The sequence below is a fragment of the Ambystoma mexicanum genome, chromosome 3p, assembly GCF_040938575.1.
Source record: "Ambystoma mexicanum isolate Mex_15411 chromosome 3p, UKY_AmexF1_1, whole genome shotgun sequence".
NCBI classification, from domain to species: Eukaryota; Metazoa; Chordata; class Amphibia; order Caudata; family Ambystomatidae; genus Ambystoma; species Ambystoma mexicanum.
Window position 1 is genome coordinate 173,136,141 of NC_090925.1, and position 14,872 is coordinate 173,151,012.

The 14,872-nt window shown below is 49.1% G+C and overlaps 1 protein-coding gene across 4 annotated transcripts in view; it reads left to right on the forward strand.

Annotated features, from left to right (window-relative positions):
- The window catches only part of LOC138580215 (alpha-2-macroglobulin-like protein 1), a 1,347,911-nt gene that overhangs the window by 966,512 nt on the left and 366,527 nt on the right, over positions 1-14,872 (forward strand). For all 4 annotated transcript variants that reach the window (XM_069650572.1, XM_069650575.1, XM_069650574.1 and 1 more), the window contains one exon: positions 3,438-3,614. In XM_069650572.1, coding sequence (XP_069506673.1) covers positions 3,438-3,614 — 177 coding nt within the window. The remainder of the gene's footprint in view (positions 1-3,437; positions 3,615-14,872) is intronic.

A 14,872-nucleotide genomic window follows, 5' to 3' on the forward strand; every position in this document is an offset into this window, starting at 1 on the left:
TGAGAAAGCCTTATCAAATGTATTCCCGAAGAGACAACAATATGAGGGAGGAACTCCCTGAAGGAATATGAAAAATAAGAGAAAGAGGATCTGGTGACTTCACGAGAGATGAACATGACGCACTGAGGATATTGGCAGAAGAGGATGCATGGACATTATAGAAACTGATTATGAAGTTAAGAATCGAGTAAACGTTTGTATGCGAAAAGAAAATTGCATGTGTGTGACTCACTGCAGAAATGCAAGCCATTCAATAACTGTATAGATGCAGCAACGTAAGTAGATTAACTAATCTTAGAAGCTGGCTGTATGTAGTGAATAGACTGCAGGCAGAGCCACCATTGTATAGAAACTGGACATCATTGTCATGAATTTAGTAAGCCTGGACCCATGGAGAGGAAAGGCTGAGAACTGTGTCGCAGCAAGAATTTGCTGAGATCGTGGATACGAATGGCAAGGCTGTTTGGTTTGGTATCAACGCTGAAGCAGCCAAGGCTGGTTATCTATTCTCAAAGGCAGTGAACGTGAGAAGCTGAATCATCCCTTGTTAAGGTGCAACGAAAGAACACCAAGTGTACCAAGTTTTATTCATTTAAGACATTTAAATGCTGCAAAATGGACCAAATTGTGGTCTCTTGTCACGTGAGCCAAGGGTGGAAATAGAGTTGGACTTGGCGTTCTAGAACAACGATGGTGCATGCTCAAACTCCCTCATATGCCCAGAGACAAGAAAACACTGCAAGGCCAAATTCAAAGACAATCTTCATGGCAGAAGGCATAGGTGATGAGAGATGTTGAGCTAATTGGGTGGGGAGGTAAAGTCAAGTCCACCTCCTGGCACTTGGGTATGAGCTTACATGCTGCTAAGTGAACCGAATGTTCCAGACATGACACGAGCATGCCAACCAATTGTAGAGGGCTGTATAACGTAACGAAGGGCCTTTTAGTTTGAGAGCCAATAATATACTGTGTACTTAATAGTGTTGAAGAAAACATGTTTTAGAGGTAGACATAAGTTGTCCACCTGACAATAGATATCCTATCACAATCCCACTCCATATAGAAAGTATACTTAGATGTTCCCCTTGAGCCTATCACAACCCTTCATAGATTTTTCTAATTTGCTACGCAGTATGATGTCACGTATGATGACTCTTTAGTATATAAATGTGTTTTTTATGTCAAATTAACCGAGAGCTCGAGCGAACGTCCGTTGATGTCCTTTCTAACTCCCTGTTTTAGACAATTGATAATAAAACAGTAAACTTTGCCATCTTCCTGGGTTGGTTCAATAATTTGGTGTCAGAGTTATTCTGCATCCCCATCCATTGCATGCACGTTACCCAAATGGTTCTAAGCTCACTTGCGTTTCAGCATCTGTACAATTATAGAACGGTTAATTTTCTGCAGCACTTTGCACACATGCAATCTTCTCTCCGCATATGAAAGTTTACTCGATTCTTAACTTCGCCATCAATTTCTGTAAGATCCATTCAAGACTCTCAGGGCATCACGCTCGTCTCTTGTGACGTCACTAGCTTCTCCTTCTGCTCCTTTTCATATTCCTTCAGGGAGCTCCATCCTGAGATTGTCGTCTCTTCAGGTATACATTCAATAGGGTTTTCTCGGTGGTTACCTTTTTTTAAATATTCGCTGCGGTATTGGCACAACTGCTGGTGTCAAACATGGCACAATCTCTGGCCTCCAACATATAGGAGGTAGGGCGTGGGATTTCCTTCAGAGGCATGTAGCTGCTCCTCTACACCTGTGATGCTGAGGAAGAGCAGACCCTGGAGGCAGGGAATTGAGAGCGTTACAGAACTGGCAAAGGAAAGACCTAGGCGCCTCGAAAGAGAAAGTCCCAGAAGGCAGGGAAGATAGCGACCCAGAGGGCTGGGAGCAGACAGATCAGGAGATTCAGGGCAAAGGGTTCCCAGAAACTGGTAAAGCAAGAAGAGACTCAATAGATTGCTGGGGTGAGGAAGAGTAAACCCTAGAGGTTTGAATAGAGAAAGAGCTGAAGGCTGGTCCATAAATATGCAGACGGTTTGGAGGGGAAAAGCCCCAACGAATGGAAAAACAGTGGGATACACTGTATTGGAGATACAATGAAAGGAAGTGTTATCAGTTCGGGAAAGGTGGATAAAAAAGCCAAAGAGATGAGAGAAAAGGAGTTGGTGCAAGAGTTATTGAAGGAGGTGGAGAAGTGGAGGAACATCAATGAGGCGAAGGAGGAAGGGATAGAGAGAAGGGAAGAGGAAAAGTGGAGGAACCTGAAGGAAGTAAATAAGGACGTTGTAGAAAAACATGGGGAGGAAGAGTGAAATATTGTGGAGGAGGGAGAGTTTAACTCAGAGGCGTGGAACAACAGATGTGAGGAAAAGAAGGAAGTGGATCCCAAGTCGGTAATCTGTGCAACATTACAGATACATAACGGAGCGCTTTACAGAGCTGTACAATATTACAGATGCATAACATAGCGCTTTTCAGTGGTAACAACAGAACAGATATATAGCAGGGAGTAGGACAGTGAGCAAAGTATATTTCAACTCTAAAACAGATAACATTTTGTAATCCATACTTCTTTTGAACCTATTAAATATAAAGTTCCTTTCCAAAACAGGAACGCAAATATTCTGATTGTACAGTTGATCTAAATATAACCAAAGATATGTGTGGAGTTGTGTGGGTAGAATCAGAGCTTTGAGAGCTTTAGGTAGTAACATTGTTGCAATGCTTACCTGTAGGGCTGACAGTCATCTTATTTTATTTCCCCTCTGTACCTGTAGGTGGCATTAATCAACTGCATAATATTATTAAATTGATGTAGTGCAGCAAGATATACATTAAAAATACAGATTGAACAGAATACATACCTTCAGAAATCCTCATTATTGACTTATTTTCATCACACGGTGACTTGTATGATCTTTGGTTCAGTACTGGGTTTTGATGTAAGGTAACAGATGATACATTGCAAATTCTATTGAATAATGCCACTGTTACACAGCAGTTGTCGCTTCTGTCACCTACTGGACTCTTTTGGAAGTGTGAAAGGGGTCCATGGGGTTGACTACAAGCTGCAATATAGGATTTTAGACGCCATCTTGCAATGAGACCACATGACAAAAATGATATCATCTTTTCAACAGAAATCAAGTGTCCTTGACTCCTCTAACTCCATCACCTGCATTCGGGAACTCTGCAGTCATGCATGAGTTGGAACAATATCAGCCCAGTTTGGTGGTTGCTCCTTTGCCTCATCATAAGCACCCACATACATCTTGGAGTCATGTCCTTCAATGTATGCATGCACTGGGCTTCCCTGCCCAGCACTTCATTCTACCTGCACATAAGGGGAATTGTTCACCCCTCAGATCACCATATCTTCACAAAGAGTACTTTTTACTTTCTTTCATATCTCCACATTTTTCCAGGGGACACGATGGGGCTGGCCCTGAAGAACATGGATAATCTTGTGGTCATGCCTACTGGTTGTGGAGAGCAAACTATGGTCCACCTGGCACCCCTTATCAGTCTACGACGGTACCTGGAAGAGACTAGACAGATGACCGAATTCATGCAGCAGAAGAGTGATGACATTATTCAAAAGGGTAAGTAGGGCCTGGGGGATACCGCACTTCCTTACCTTACCTTTGCCAACATAGACCTACCAGCGGGAGTAGGGACTGCATGTGAAGGGAATGATGGACGATCAGACGTCATTAGTAGGAGCAGAAGTCCATGCATAGCCTTCTACCAGGCAGTCAACTGCAGAGTCCCTACCAGAAGAGATTAGTCCCAAAAGACCCCAGCAAGGCAGTTCCATTCCTGTCTTTCTTAATGGGGTGACCCAGCATGAAGCCCAATCCAACAGCCACTAGATGTCTTGCACATGTTATTCACGGTTTACCTACAGTATTTCGAATGACATTTTTTTGAATGCCATCATGTCGAAAACATTTGGCCGAAAAAAATGTTTTCCAATGTCTTTTTTTAAACATTTTCGGTTCGAAATGGGGGGGGTTTGGGGGGGGTTTCCCTCCCAAACCCCCCCTTTTTTTAAACCCTCTTTTTACTCACGAAACCAAAAAAAACATGTAAATTCAAAAATAACACATTTGAAAAAAAAAATGTTCAGCCAAATGTTTTCAACATTATTGTCATTCGAAAAAATGCATTCGACATATTAACTGGATACCGTTATTCACTGTCCATTCACTGGTCACAAATGGCAGTTCTCAAGGCAGCAGGAGAAGGGTGAGTTTACACCATTTCTCCAGACAGTCATACGGAAAGGCGGCTTGGCTGCTCTGGACCTTCTCTCTATTTGGGAATATGGAACAAAGCATTCGCTTTCGAGGTCCCGCAGAGTCCTTCGTCAGATTATGCAGCATGAAATGATTCTTAAAGAGAAAGCCACAGAACAGTCTGTTCCCAAAATGAAGAAAAGAAAATAAAATCATTTTAAACTTCATTGGCTGAAGGAACAGTATGCCGGGTAATGTGGGTCTGGAAACTGCTGTCTTACCTAAAAGACCATGACACCCTGGGAGCAGGGAACACATAACCGTTTGGAAAACAGTGCACATGTTTATCTGAAAGTTGCTTTTGACAAAAGTCCTTTTTGCATGTAACTGTGTTAAAGTGGTAAATTGCTGATTTTATTTTTTTGAAAATAAAGTTTTATTGGCATTTTTAGGTTATTACATCATGCATACGGTTTCATCAATGTGCATTTCCAAAAAACATTTTAACAGTAACCCTTATCCCCCTTCCCCCAAGCCCCCCGCAGCCGATAATCGAGCATTAATATCTGATTTATCCAACAGGCCCACAGAGAACGTTCCTAGACTCAGTCTGTCAAATGGTCTTGTGCACACATGTCTTGGGCTCGGCTTGTTGATGCCCCATTGGAAAGATCATCTGTCCATTGTCTCATGTCTATGAGACATCATTCACATTGTTCATTGGTGGCTGGGTAGGTCCTCAGGTTTGGTTTTCTCACTTCAGGTCGGGCGCTCGTACTTTTCAAAAAAGGGGAACCAGAGTTCTTCGATATTGGACCTAGATTCATTGAGGACATGTATTAGAAACTCCATGTCGTAAATGGCCCGGACCTTGGAGACCCAGTCCTTCTCCTCCGGCATATGTGGGTTCTTCAATCTTTGGGCTAAGCAACACCTAGCCGCCACCAACATGATCTGTAACATGTGGCCCTGGGTACCCTCGTGGTCATCACCTACATCAATCCCGAAGAGGAGCAGCCAAGGGCACAGGGGCCTGCACACTCCATCAACCCCCTTGATCCAGGATAGGACCTCTCCCCAATATGGCTGTAACCTGGGGCATGTCCACCACATGCATATATAGTCACCTTTCGTTTTGCGGCATTTCCTACAATGTGGGTCGTAGCCCAGGCTCATTCTGGCGATCCTCTGTGGGGGATAGTGCCACCTGTGTAATACTTTTAAGGCTTGGTGTCAATATTGGGGAGAGGTCGTTGAGCGATGGGCTCGGATGCACAGCTTCGTCCACCTTTTATCGTCTATTGCCTCTCCCAGGTCTCTTTTCCATTGTGTCTGTGCTGGTGGGGGCTCCCCAGGGGTTGAAAACAGGAGTTTGTATAGGCAGGATATGACCCCCCCCCCAAGGGCCTGTGGAGATGATCATTTTCTCAAAGTCCATTAGGTCCCTCCTGAGGGTGTCAACCCATGCGGGCTCAGTGAGGACTCCCTTAAGTGGGAGGTAGCGGAACAGTGATAGTTTACCCAACCCCAGGGCCTCCTCAAGGTCTAATAGGGGTATGAAGGACCCCTCCACCCACAGATGACCTGCCCTGGTGAGACCCGCCTCGTACCACTGCTGAAAGGTGTCCGGTTTGGCCACTTTGTCTATGAACGGGGGCCCAAACGCAACTCAACAGGGAGGGCCAGGTGGTGAGCCATCTATAGTAACCCCCTTCCTTACAGATAGACCACAAAACCCCCAGCACCGGATGGTTTAGGACCCGTCTAGGGACCCGTGATCTTGGGACCCATAACCACTCATCCAGCGTGACCGGGGCAAGTACCCTATTGTCCAATGCCACCCACTGCTTTTCTGTCCCGGGGTTGAAGTGGTCTATAAGGATCCTCAACTGGGCCGCCTTATAGTGTGTTTCAAGGTCTGGGAACCTCACCCCTCCGTCTTCCTTGGGTCTCGTTAGTACGTCATATGAGATCCTATGTTTTTGCCCGCCCACAGGAATTTGAGCAGGGTGCGTTTTATTGCCATTAAAAAGGTCCTGGGCACCAGGACGGGGAGCCTCTGAAAGAGGAACAGGAATTTGGGAAGGACTACCATTTTAATCAAATCGAGGCGTGCCATCCAAGAAAACCCTGAGCCCGCCCACCTCTCTATGTCCCTCTTGACTTCTATCCATAGTGCGGTGAAGTTATTGGCGAAGAGGTCGATCGAGTTGGCTGTGATCTGAACTCCCAGGTATAGGAACCCGTCTCCTTGAAGCCGGAACGGGAGCTCCTCCACATATTTTGTCTCGATTTCCGATAGGTGACCCCCTATGAATACCACAGATTTACCCAGGTTAACCTTGAACCCAGAGAGATCCCCATAGTGCACCAGACCCCGCAACACATGGGGAACCGTTTGTGAAGGTTTAGTGACATAGAGGAGAGCGTTATCGGCAAAGAGGCTGATTTTGCAGTGGGAATCGCCTATCTGCACTCCGTTGATTGCTTCGTCGTTTCGAACAGAGATCGCCCAGGGCTCCATAACCAGGGCGTATATCAGGGGGGATAGAGAGCAGCCCTGTCTCGTACCTCTCCCTAGTTGGAAGGCCTCCGATTCCGTCCCATTAGCAACTACCCTGGCCAAGGGGGCAGAGGACAATGCTGACATCCATCCCAACCATATCTGACCCATCCCTCCCGCAGAGAAGACCTCCCCCATGAATGCCCAACTAACCCTGTTGAAGGCCTTCTCTGCGTCAAGAGCCAGCAGTAGAGCCTCTTCGTCTCGGCCACTCTTGAGTTTAGCACGTAGAGAGTGTTACGCATGCTGTCAGAGCCTTGCCTGTTGAGGGTGAAGCCCGCCTGATCCGGGTGGACCAGGCGGGGTTGGCATTTCTCTAAGCGGGTTGCCAGGATTCTGGTGAAGATCTTGGCATCGAGGTTCAGGAGGGAAATGGGTCTGTATGATCCGCACTCTGCCAAGTCTCTACCTGGTTTAGGGATTACCATGATGAGAGCCTGCAGGAAAGTGGGCAGGATTGTGTCTTGATTTCTAATTTGGTTAAACAATTTGTCTAGGGGCTCCATTAGTGTGGGCTGGTATTGTTTATAAAAGTCCGCCGTGTACACATCTCCCCCCGGGGCCTTCCCCACTTTTAATCTCTTAATGGCAGCCTTAACCTCCTCCACCGCTATATCTTCCTCCAACACCTGCAGTTCCAACTCAGTCATCCGGGTAGCGGATGTTCCTCCAAGTATGCCCGGATCTCCTCCACTGGTTCCCCCCCTGCTTTGTATAGAGTTCCCTATAAAAGTCAGCGAAGGAGTCTACTATGTCTTCCTTTTTGTTGCGCACATTGCCCCCCCCCTATCCCTGGTGGGTCCCACCCTCCTCTCCATTCTACATCCCCTGGCTCTACGCGCCAATAGAGTCCCAACCCTGTCCCCCCTTTCGTAGTATCTTTGCCGCATGTATCTTAATTTCTTGACCACCTCCCCTATGAGGACAGTATGCAGTGCTTGTCTCTTCTCTCGCATTTCCGCCAGGAGGGATTCCCTGTCTTCTCCATCCCGGTTGAGCCTAGCACGCAGAGCCTTCAACTCTGCTCGTATCTTGTTTTCAATGAGCCTTCTCTCTGTTTTGCGCCTGGAGCCCTCCGCTATAAGGAGTCCCCAGAAGGTGGCCTTTGCTGCCTCCCACACTGTCACCATGTCTGATTCTCCGTTTTCGTTTGTCTCGAAGTATGCTACCATTTTGTTTCTTAAGAAGTCCCTAAATACTGGGTCCCTCAAGAGTGTGTCATTACAGTGCCAGCGTGATGATCTCGGGGACAAGGGCAGTGACCAATTTGCCACCAACAGCTTGTGATCGGACCATGTTATTGCTTCCACCTTTGGGTGTATAGCCACCCCACCTCCCTCCTCTGAGGTCAAGAGCAGGTCAATTCTCGTGTAGGTGTAGTGCGGGGGAGAGAAGAAGGTGTATCCCCCTGGGCCTAGACATGCCGAGAGCCAGATGTCTGCCCAGTAATGCTATTTTAGGAGGGTCTGCAGCGCTAGGTTATCTTTGGTGACCCCTTTTGACTCCACCCCTCTCGCTGTCCACCAGTCTAATTTAGGGTCCATTATGAGGTTAAAATCACCGCCCAATATCATGGCTCCCTCTGCCCATTCATCCATTACCCCAAAGATCTGGGTCAGAAAATGTATCTGGCCTGAGTTAGGTGCGTATAGAGTGGCTAGAGTGACACGTTCGCCTTCGCAAGTGCCCTTAATCCCCAGGAATCGCCCCCAAAGCCTCTCCTGGCTTCTATGTTTGTGAGATGGAATGTCTTATTCAGGAGAATACCCACCCCTTCCTTCTTTGAGCTTCTATGGGATTCCCAGAAGTTGGACCCGATTTCTTTTCCTCTGATGGGTGATCCTTTCCCCCTGTTTATAGTGAGTTTCCTGTAGGAAGAGTACAATTAGCTGCTGTTTGTGGAACATGTTGCTAGTTAGTGATCTTTTGTTTTGGGAGTTTAGGCCCTTAACATTGAGTGTGCCTATCCTGCCTTCAACCATAGTGCTTGGTTTCGTTCTCTTTCTGCTCCTTGGTATGGTTCTGATATGAAGCCCGTTGCGAAGCACGGAGCTCTGGCTCGATCAGGCTGACCCCCTCCCTTTAACATCCCTTGGTGTCTCCACCCTACCCCTTTTGTTGGTCACTCCCCACCCTCCCCCCTGTCCCAATCCCTCCCCAACCCTCATTCCCTGCCCCCCACTTTCCTCCCATTTTAAGGCGTTTGTCTACGTCCCCCAACACTCGTCGGGGTTGGCCAACGAACCACCAAGGACTTTACCCCAGCCCCCGGTAGTTCAAATGCTTGGGGTTCCCGTCTCCGTCTTTCTGTGTGGGATGATCCCATGCTAGTGTCCAAGGCGGGATCCTTGAGCCGTGACCCCCCGCTTCTGCCGATGTCATTGAACTCGGACCCCATATGTGGATCCATTAACAATTTGGTTACCATTTAAAAAACATCAACTTGCGCTGTAACATTGCGGGCCGAACATGGCGCAACGTAGCGCATGGCCATAGTGCCCCCACCCGATGCCGTCGTCCAAGAAAGGACCTCGCCCGTGTCTAGTGAAGTAGTGTCATTGTCACTTCAGGTGGCCCTCAGAGGTCGTCGATGGGTGCCTAGTTTTTTGGAAATTTCGGGCTCCGTTAACCTTAGCTTTACCACTGAGCTTTTCAGTCTGTCAGGGCCCCGTGGTGGGTCCCGAATTTCTCCTTCTCGGCCGCCAGAGTAGCCGGCTCAGTCACCCACAAGGTCCTCCGTGACCCGTTGGATGTCCTCCTCAGACACCAAGTGGTGTCTCTCCCCCATCCATTCGAATGCCAGGTAGAAGGGGTGGCCCCAGCGATATCTGACCCCCTTTCCCTGAAGCTATCTGGTGAGATTACCGCACTTTTTCCTCATCAGCAGGGTGAGGGCCGAGAGGTCCTGAAAGATAGCCACCTTGGAGTCTCCATATTGTATGTTTCCGAAGTTCCTCGCTTTTTCCAGGATCTTGGCTTTGTCCTTGTAGTAGTGTAGCTGAGCCAACACCGAGCGCGGGCCTCTGACCCCCCACCAGCGCGATGGACCCTGTCAAATTTGATCTCGCTGTCGGCGTCCGCCCCCATGACAATCCTTATGATGTCGTGTACCTTGCCCTCTAGGCCTTGTGGGCTTTCACCCTCGGATTCTACTAGGCCAAAAATGCGCAGGTTATTTCACCTCTCCCTGTTTTCCATGTCATCCACCTTGAGCCGTAGTTCTTCTTCGCGACGTTGCATCTCTTGGAACCTGGCTTCCATTTGAGTTTCCAGGAGCGCCGTGGAAAGCTGGTTGTTTTCAGCTCCCTCCATACTGTCCTCCAAGGTGGTGACTTTGGTTGTGAGGTCAGCCAGCTTGGCGCCCATGTCGGTCCGTATCCCACAAATCTCCTCCAGGATCTTCTGTATATTGTTTTGGATGGCACCCAGGTCGGGAGGTGGAGTGGATGGGCCCCCGGCAGCCATATTGCCCTCGTCGGCCACAAATTGGTATTTAGAGAGGACCTCCTTCCAACTCATAGGGTGCTTCTTCCAGACGGACGCAGTTACTCTCCACTATATAACCTACAGCAGTACTGGAGTTCGTGGGGGGGGGTGGGTACGATGTTCGTAGGCGTTGGCTCTAGGGATGAGTCAAGTTCGCTTAGGGCAGGCAGGCACCCTTGGGGTGGTAGTCTTTGGGTGCTCAGGCGGGGTCACTCTGGGTTTGAGGCAGTGGTGGCAGCATGGATGAGCCCCCCCAGGGGTGGGGGGACCACTATGTAGCTGTCCGTGGGTCGAGCGTAGCGCAGGAAAAAATGTCCTCTATGGTGTGCCTCGAAGCAAGGCCTCTCTCTGGGTGGCACTCCCCCGGGGGCCTAGCTCATGGGGGGTGGTTTTAAAGGTCTTGGCCCAGGGGGCCCCTCACCTGAAACGTGGGTCCTTGTATGCCCCCCAGTCTGTTGAGCTGAGGGCGCGCTCCTGTGACAGTCCAGACTGGGAAGAACCCCGATTTGGAGGCAAGTGAGGCCCCTGTGACTTCTTGTGCTATGGTGTCGTCGTAGCACCGGGGGCCCAATCCGGCTCCACTTGTGGGTGAGTGGTATGGTGGGGTGCCTCAGGTCTTGCAGAGGTGGTGGGGGCCTGTGTCTGGCATTTCAAGCTCCCCCTCTCAGCACATACAGCAGCGGGGGGTGCGCTCCAGCGTCGGCCCTGTGCTGCTCCTTTATGCTGGCAGTGAAGGTATGGCAGCCCTGTTCCATGTCAGCCCCCGACTGCGTGGCTCATAAATCCGTGAGTCAGGGGAGGCGATGCGCTCCCGGCTCGCGGGGCCGCGTTGAAGTGCTCCCGTAGGGTTCACCCAGATTTCTGGTTCGCGGCGCCTGGGCCGCTTCTTCGTCTGGCCTCAGCATCCGCGATTCTGCTGGCTATCCCTCCGTGTTCTGCATCCCATACTTCCTCTTTTCTGGGGCGGCGCCCTCCGCGGCCCACTGAGGTGCTCCCTGGTTCCCGCGTGGATCGCGGCCTCAGAGGTCTCCACCAGCGTGTTGCTTGAGGCTGTGGGGGAGGAGCCGCAAAGGCTTCAGGCGGCAGAACTCGGCATAGGAGTGTCAGAGAAACTCCTGGGTTGGACCCTGCGGGGGGCCATGGATTCCCAAAGCATTATTTGAGGACCATATGTGGGATGGGTCCCTTCCTCAGTCTCGACTCCACTGATTCCCCGGGGCTGGGTACAGAGCTATCGGTTCAGGCGGCCATCTTGCCTGCGCCCCCTGGTGGCCTCCTCGCTGATTTTATATTAAATAGCATATTTAAATGAGAGGCTTCACAACACATAATTAAGAAACGAGCTCACTATTGCATTTTGCTCACACAGAGTCTAACAATGTGTTCTGCACCCTTTATGTTGTGTAAGGATGCTCTAGTGATTTAAATGTAACTGCTATGTTTTACTGGCTGGTATACAATGTGGCACTACAAAATATGCTCTCGAGGTTTAACTGGTGCAGTCTCCAATGTAGCCTCAGTGTGCCTCAAGCTACAGAATGGTGTCCTCACTTCCATACAGTGTGGCAAATGTCAAGTACGTTACCCATTTTTCAATGGTGTACTGCCCTCTGCTATCTCAGCATGTCCCATGCTCTCTAATGGGTGCCACCCATTGAGTTTAGGCAACCAATATTTTCCATGTCAGTGTTCTGTGCCCCTCACCAATAAGGGGTCCTGAGCAGTAGGGTACAAAGCTGATGGTGAGACATTGGGGGTCATTATGAGTTAGGCGGTAAGGGGTTAACGGCGCTGGTAAGGGCGCCGGAGCTATCAACCCCTTACTGCTTCATTGCGAGCAGACCATGGTGCTTACAACGGGCCTGTTGTTAGCACCTTCCCCATTCCCATTGAGCCCTATGGGGGCTCGAACGGGAATGGGAATGTACCGGGTCCGGTTCCTTGAATGAGGAATTACCGGGCCCTTCAAGGTTGGAATGGCCCGGTAATTCCTCATTTAAGGAACCCGGACCCGATACCCGGTAAGGGGGTAGTCATGCCGCTAGTAGTGGCATGGCTACCTCCTAACTCGTAATGACCCCCATTGTAGTGGAGGGTTGTCTTCTGACTTAGTTGATGTGATGGCACTGCTGGACCTAGGCTCCAAGTTGGACATAGTGTGCCATAATACCTACATCTGTGATCAAGGGTCTCCTCGAAATGGCGGCGGTGACGGAGCAAAGGTCCTGTGCAAGCTCAGCCCACTGGTTGGACCATGGACATTTCTGAGAAGACTTACTTGCAAGGTTTGATGAAGGTGCCGAGAGTACTAGGTCCTACTAGTATAATGGGTCAAAACACCTTTCTAGTTCAATCAGATGCAGAGGAGTCCAGCTGGACAACAGTGGGCTCAGGGTGCCAAACCTTCCAGCGGGTCACCAGCAGTTCCTCAACTCGGCTTCTTAGTTTCAGGATACTTGGATCCTACCCTTCGTTCAGTGAGGAATCCAGAGATCGACCTGGTATGGGTGTTTGGAGCTTTCTCTTCTCCAGAATCTCCTTCGCGCCAAAACAAAGAGGACCCAATGGGAGATCTGCTCACATACAGACACACCAGATGTGGACCAATCATGGACCACGGTGTTCCCAGTCATTCACAGCACACCAGACTCTCTGGCACCCAGGATGTGTATTGGAACTAGACAGTCCAACCCACATCCTGGAAGCACACACACAAGGCATGCAGAAACCTTCGAAAGCTTGGCGTTTCGCGGGAGATCGCATGCCCAAATAAGGATTGACCCGGGTTGGCTCGACCTGGGGAAGGTGAAGGGGCAAGATGGCCAAAGGACAGGACAAAGAACCTCATAGCAAGGCCTGTTTGGAGCCAGGCCACCTTTCTGTGCCAAGAAAGGGTTAAAAATACATGAAAAGATAAGCTGCCACCAGCCCTGTCCAGAGCACATCTTCACTTCTAAAAAATCCTTCGAGGGTGTCTAGGGCCTTTGGGAACGACAGGAGTCACAGCGCACTGTAAGTTAAGGTACATTGTGCACTTGTAACATGTTGCAACATGGGAAAGGACTTAAACAAAGTCTCCCAGTTTGACTGTCTTTAAGGGCATGTCAGTTTCCCCATAATAAAGTGAGCGAAAGCCCAGGGAAGTGCAGCTGAAGGCTGTGCTCCACTGGCAAAGTCAGATTATGGTGTTTAAACAGCAGCAAAATGTTGGGGGGTACACAACTGGAGGGAAAATGTCAAATAAATGTGAATCGTTCCTAACACTCGCCCCTCCCAGACCAAGGACAGGGGGAATTAATCCACCCCTGGATGAGTCTCATGTTCAGGTCGGTTAAACATTCTGGACAACCCATCAGCATTGCTATGTTGAACACCTGGCCTATGCTCAATAGTGAAGTCAAAGCCTTGAAGGATTATGGACCACCTGAGCAACTTTGGTTTCTCTCCCTTCATGTTCATTAGCCACTTTAAGGGCGTATGTTCAGTTTGCACAGTGTAGTGGGTCCCATAGACGTAGGGCCTCAGCTTCATTAGGGCCCACACAACAGAGAAACATTATTTGTCTACTGTGGAACACCTGAGCTTTCTGTCCTTAAGCTGGCGACTAATGAATCCAATGGGGACATCTACTTGTGATAGCACAGCTCCTATCCCAGTGTCAGAGGCATCTGTCTGCACAATAAAAGGTCTTTGGTAATCCGGGGCCCTGAGAACAGGGACCTGGCACAAGGAGTCTTTTAAGCCCTTGAAGGCCTTGAAGGCCTTCCCACACTCTTCAGACTGAGTTACCTTCTTGGGTTTCTTAGGAGTTGGGAGAGCAGTCAGAGGGGCAGCTATGGTGCCATAGTCTGCCATGAAATTTCTGTAGTACCCAGTGAGTCCTAAAAAGACTCTCACCTGGGTTTGAGTAGTGGGGGTAGGCCAGTCTTGTACTGCTTGTACTTTACTGGGTAGAGGCTGTATCCTCCCTCCACCAACTTCATGCCCAAGGTAGACCACTGAACCTTGTCCAATCTGGTACTTACTGGCCTTTATGGTCAAGTGGGCCTTGTGAAGAGCCCGCAACACAATCCTAAGGGGTTTCACATGATCCTCCCAGGTGGAACTGAAAATTGCGATATCATCCAGATATACAAGACATAATTCATCCAACCCATTAAGGACATGACTCACAAGCCTCTGGAAAGTGGCAGGGCATTCTTCAAGTCAAAAGGCATTACCCTGAACTGGTAAAGACCCTCTGGTTTTGAGAAAGCTGTCGTCTCCTTGGCATGTTCTGCAAGAGTTATTTGCCAATATCTTGCAGTGAGGTCAAATGTGCTGAGGTATTTGGAAGCAGCCACATTATCCACCGGCTCATCTGTTCTCGGCAAGGGGTGTACATCTGTCTTGGTGACAGCATTCAGAACCCTGTAATCCACATAGAACCTCAACTCAGAGGTAACTGCCTTTGGAACCAAAACTACTGGCTGTACCATGGACTACTAGAGGGTTCAATCACCCGAAAATCTAACATTTTGTTGACCTCTGTCTTAATGCACGACCTTACTTTGTCTGACATTCTGTATACCCT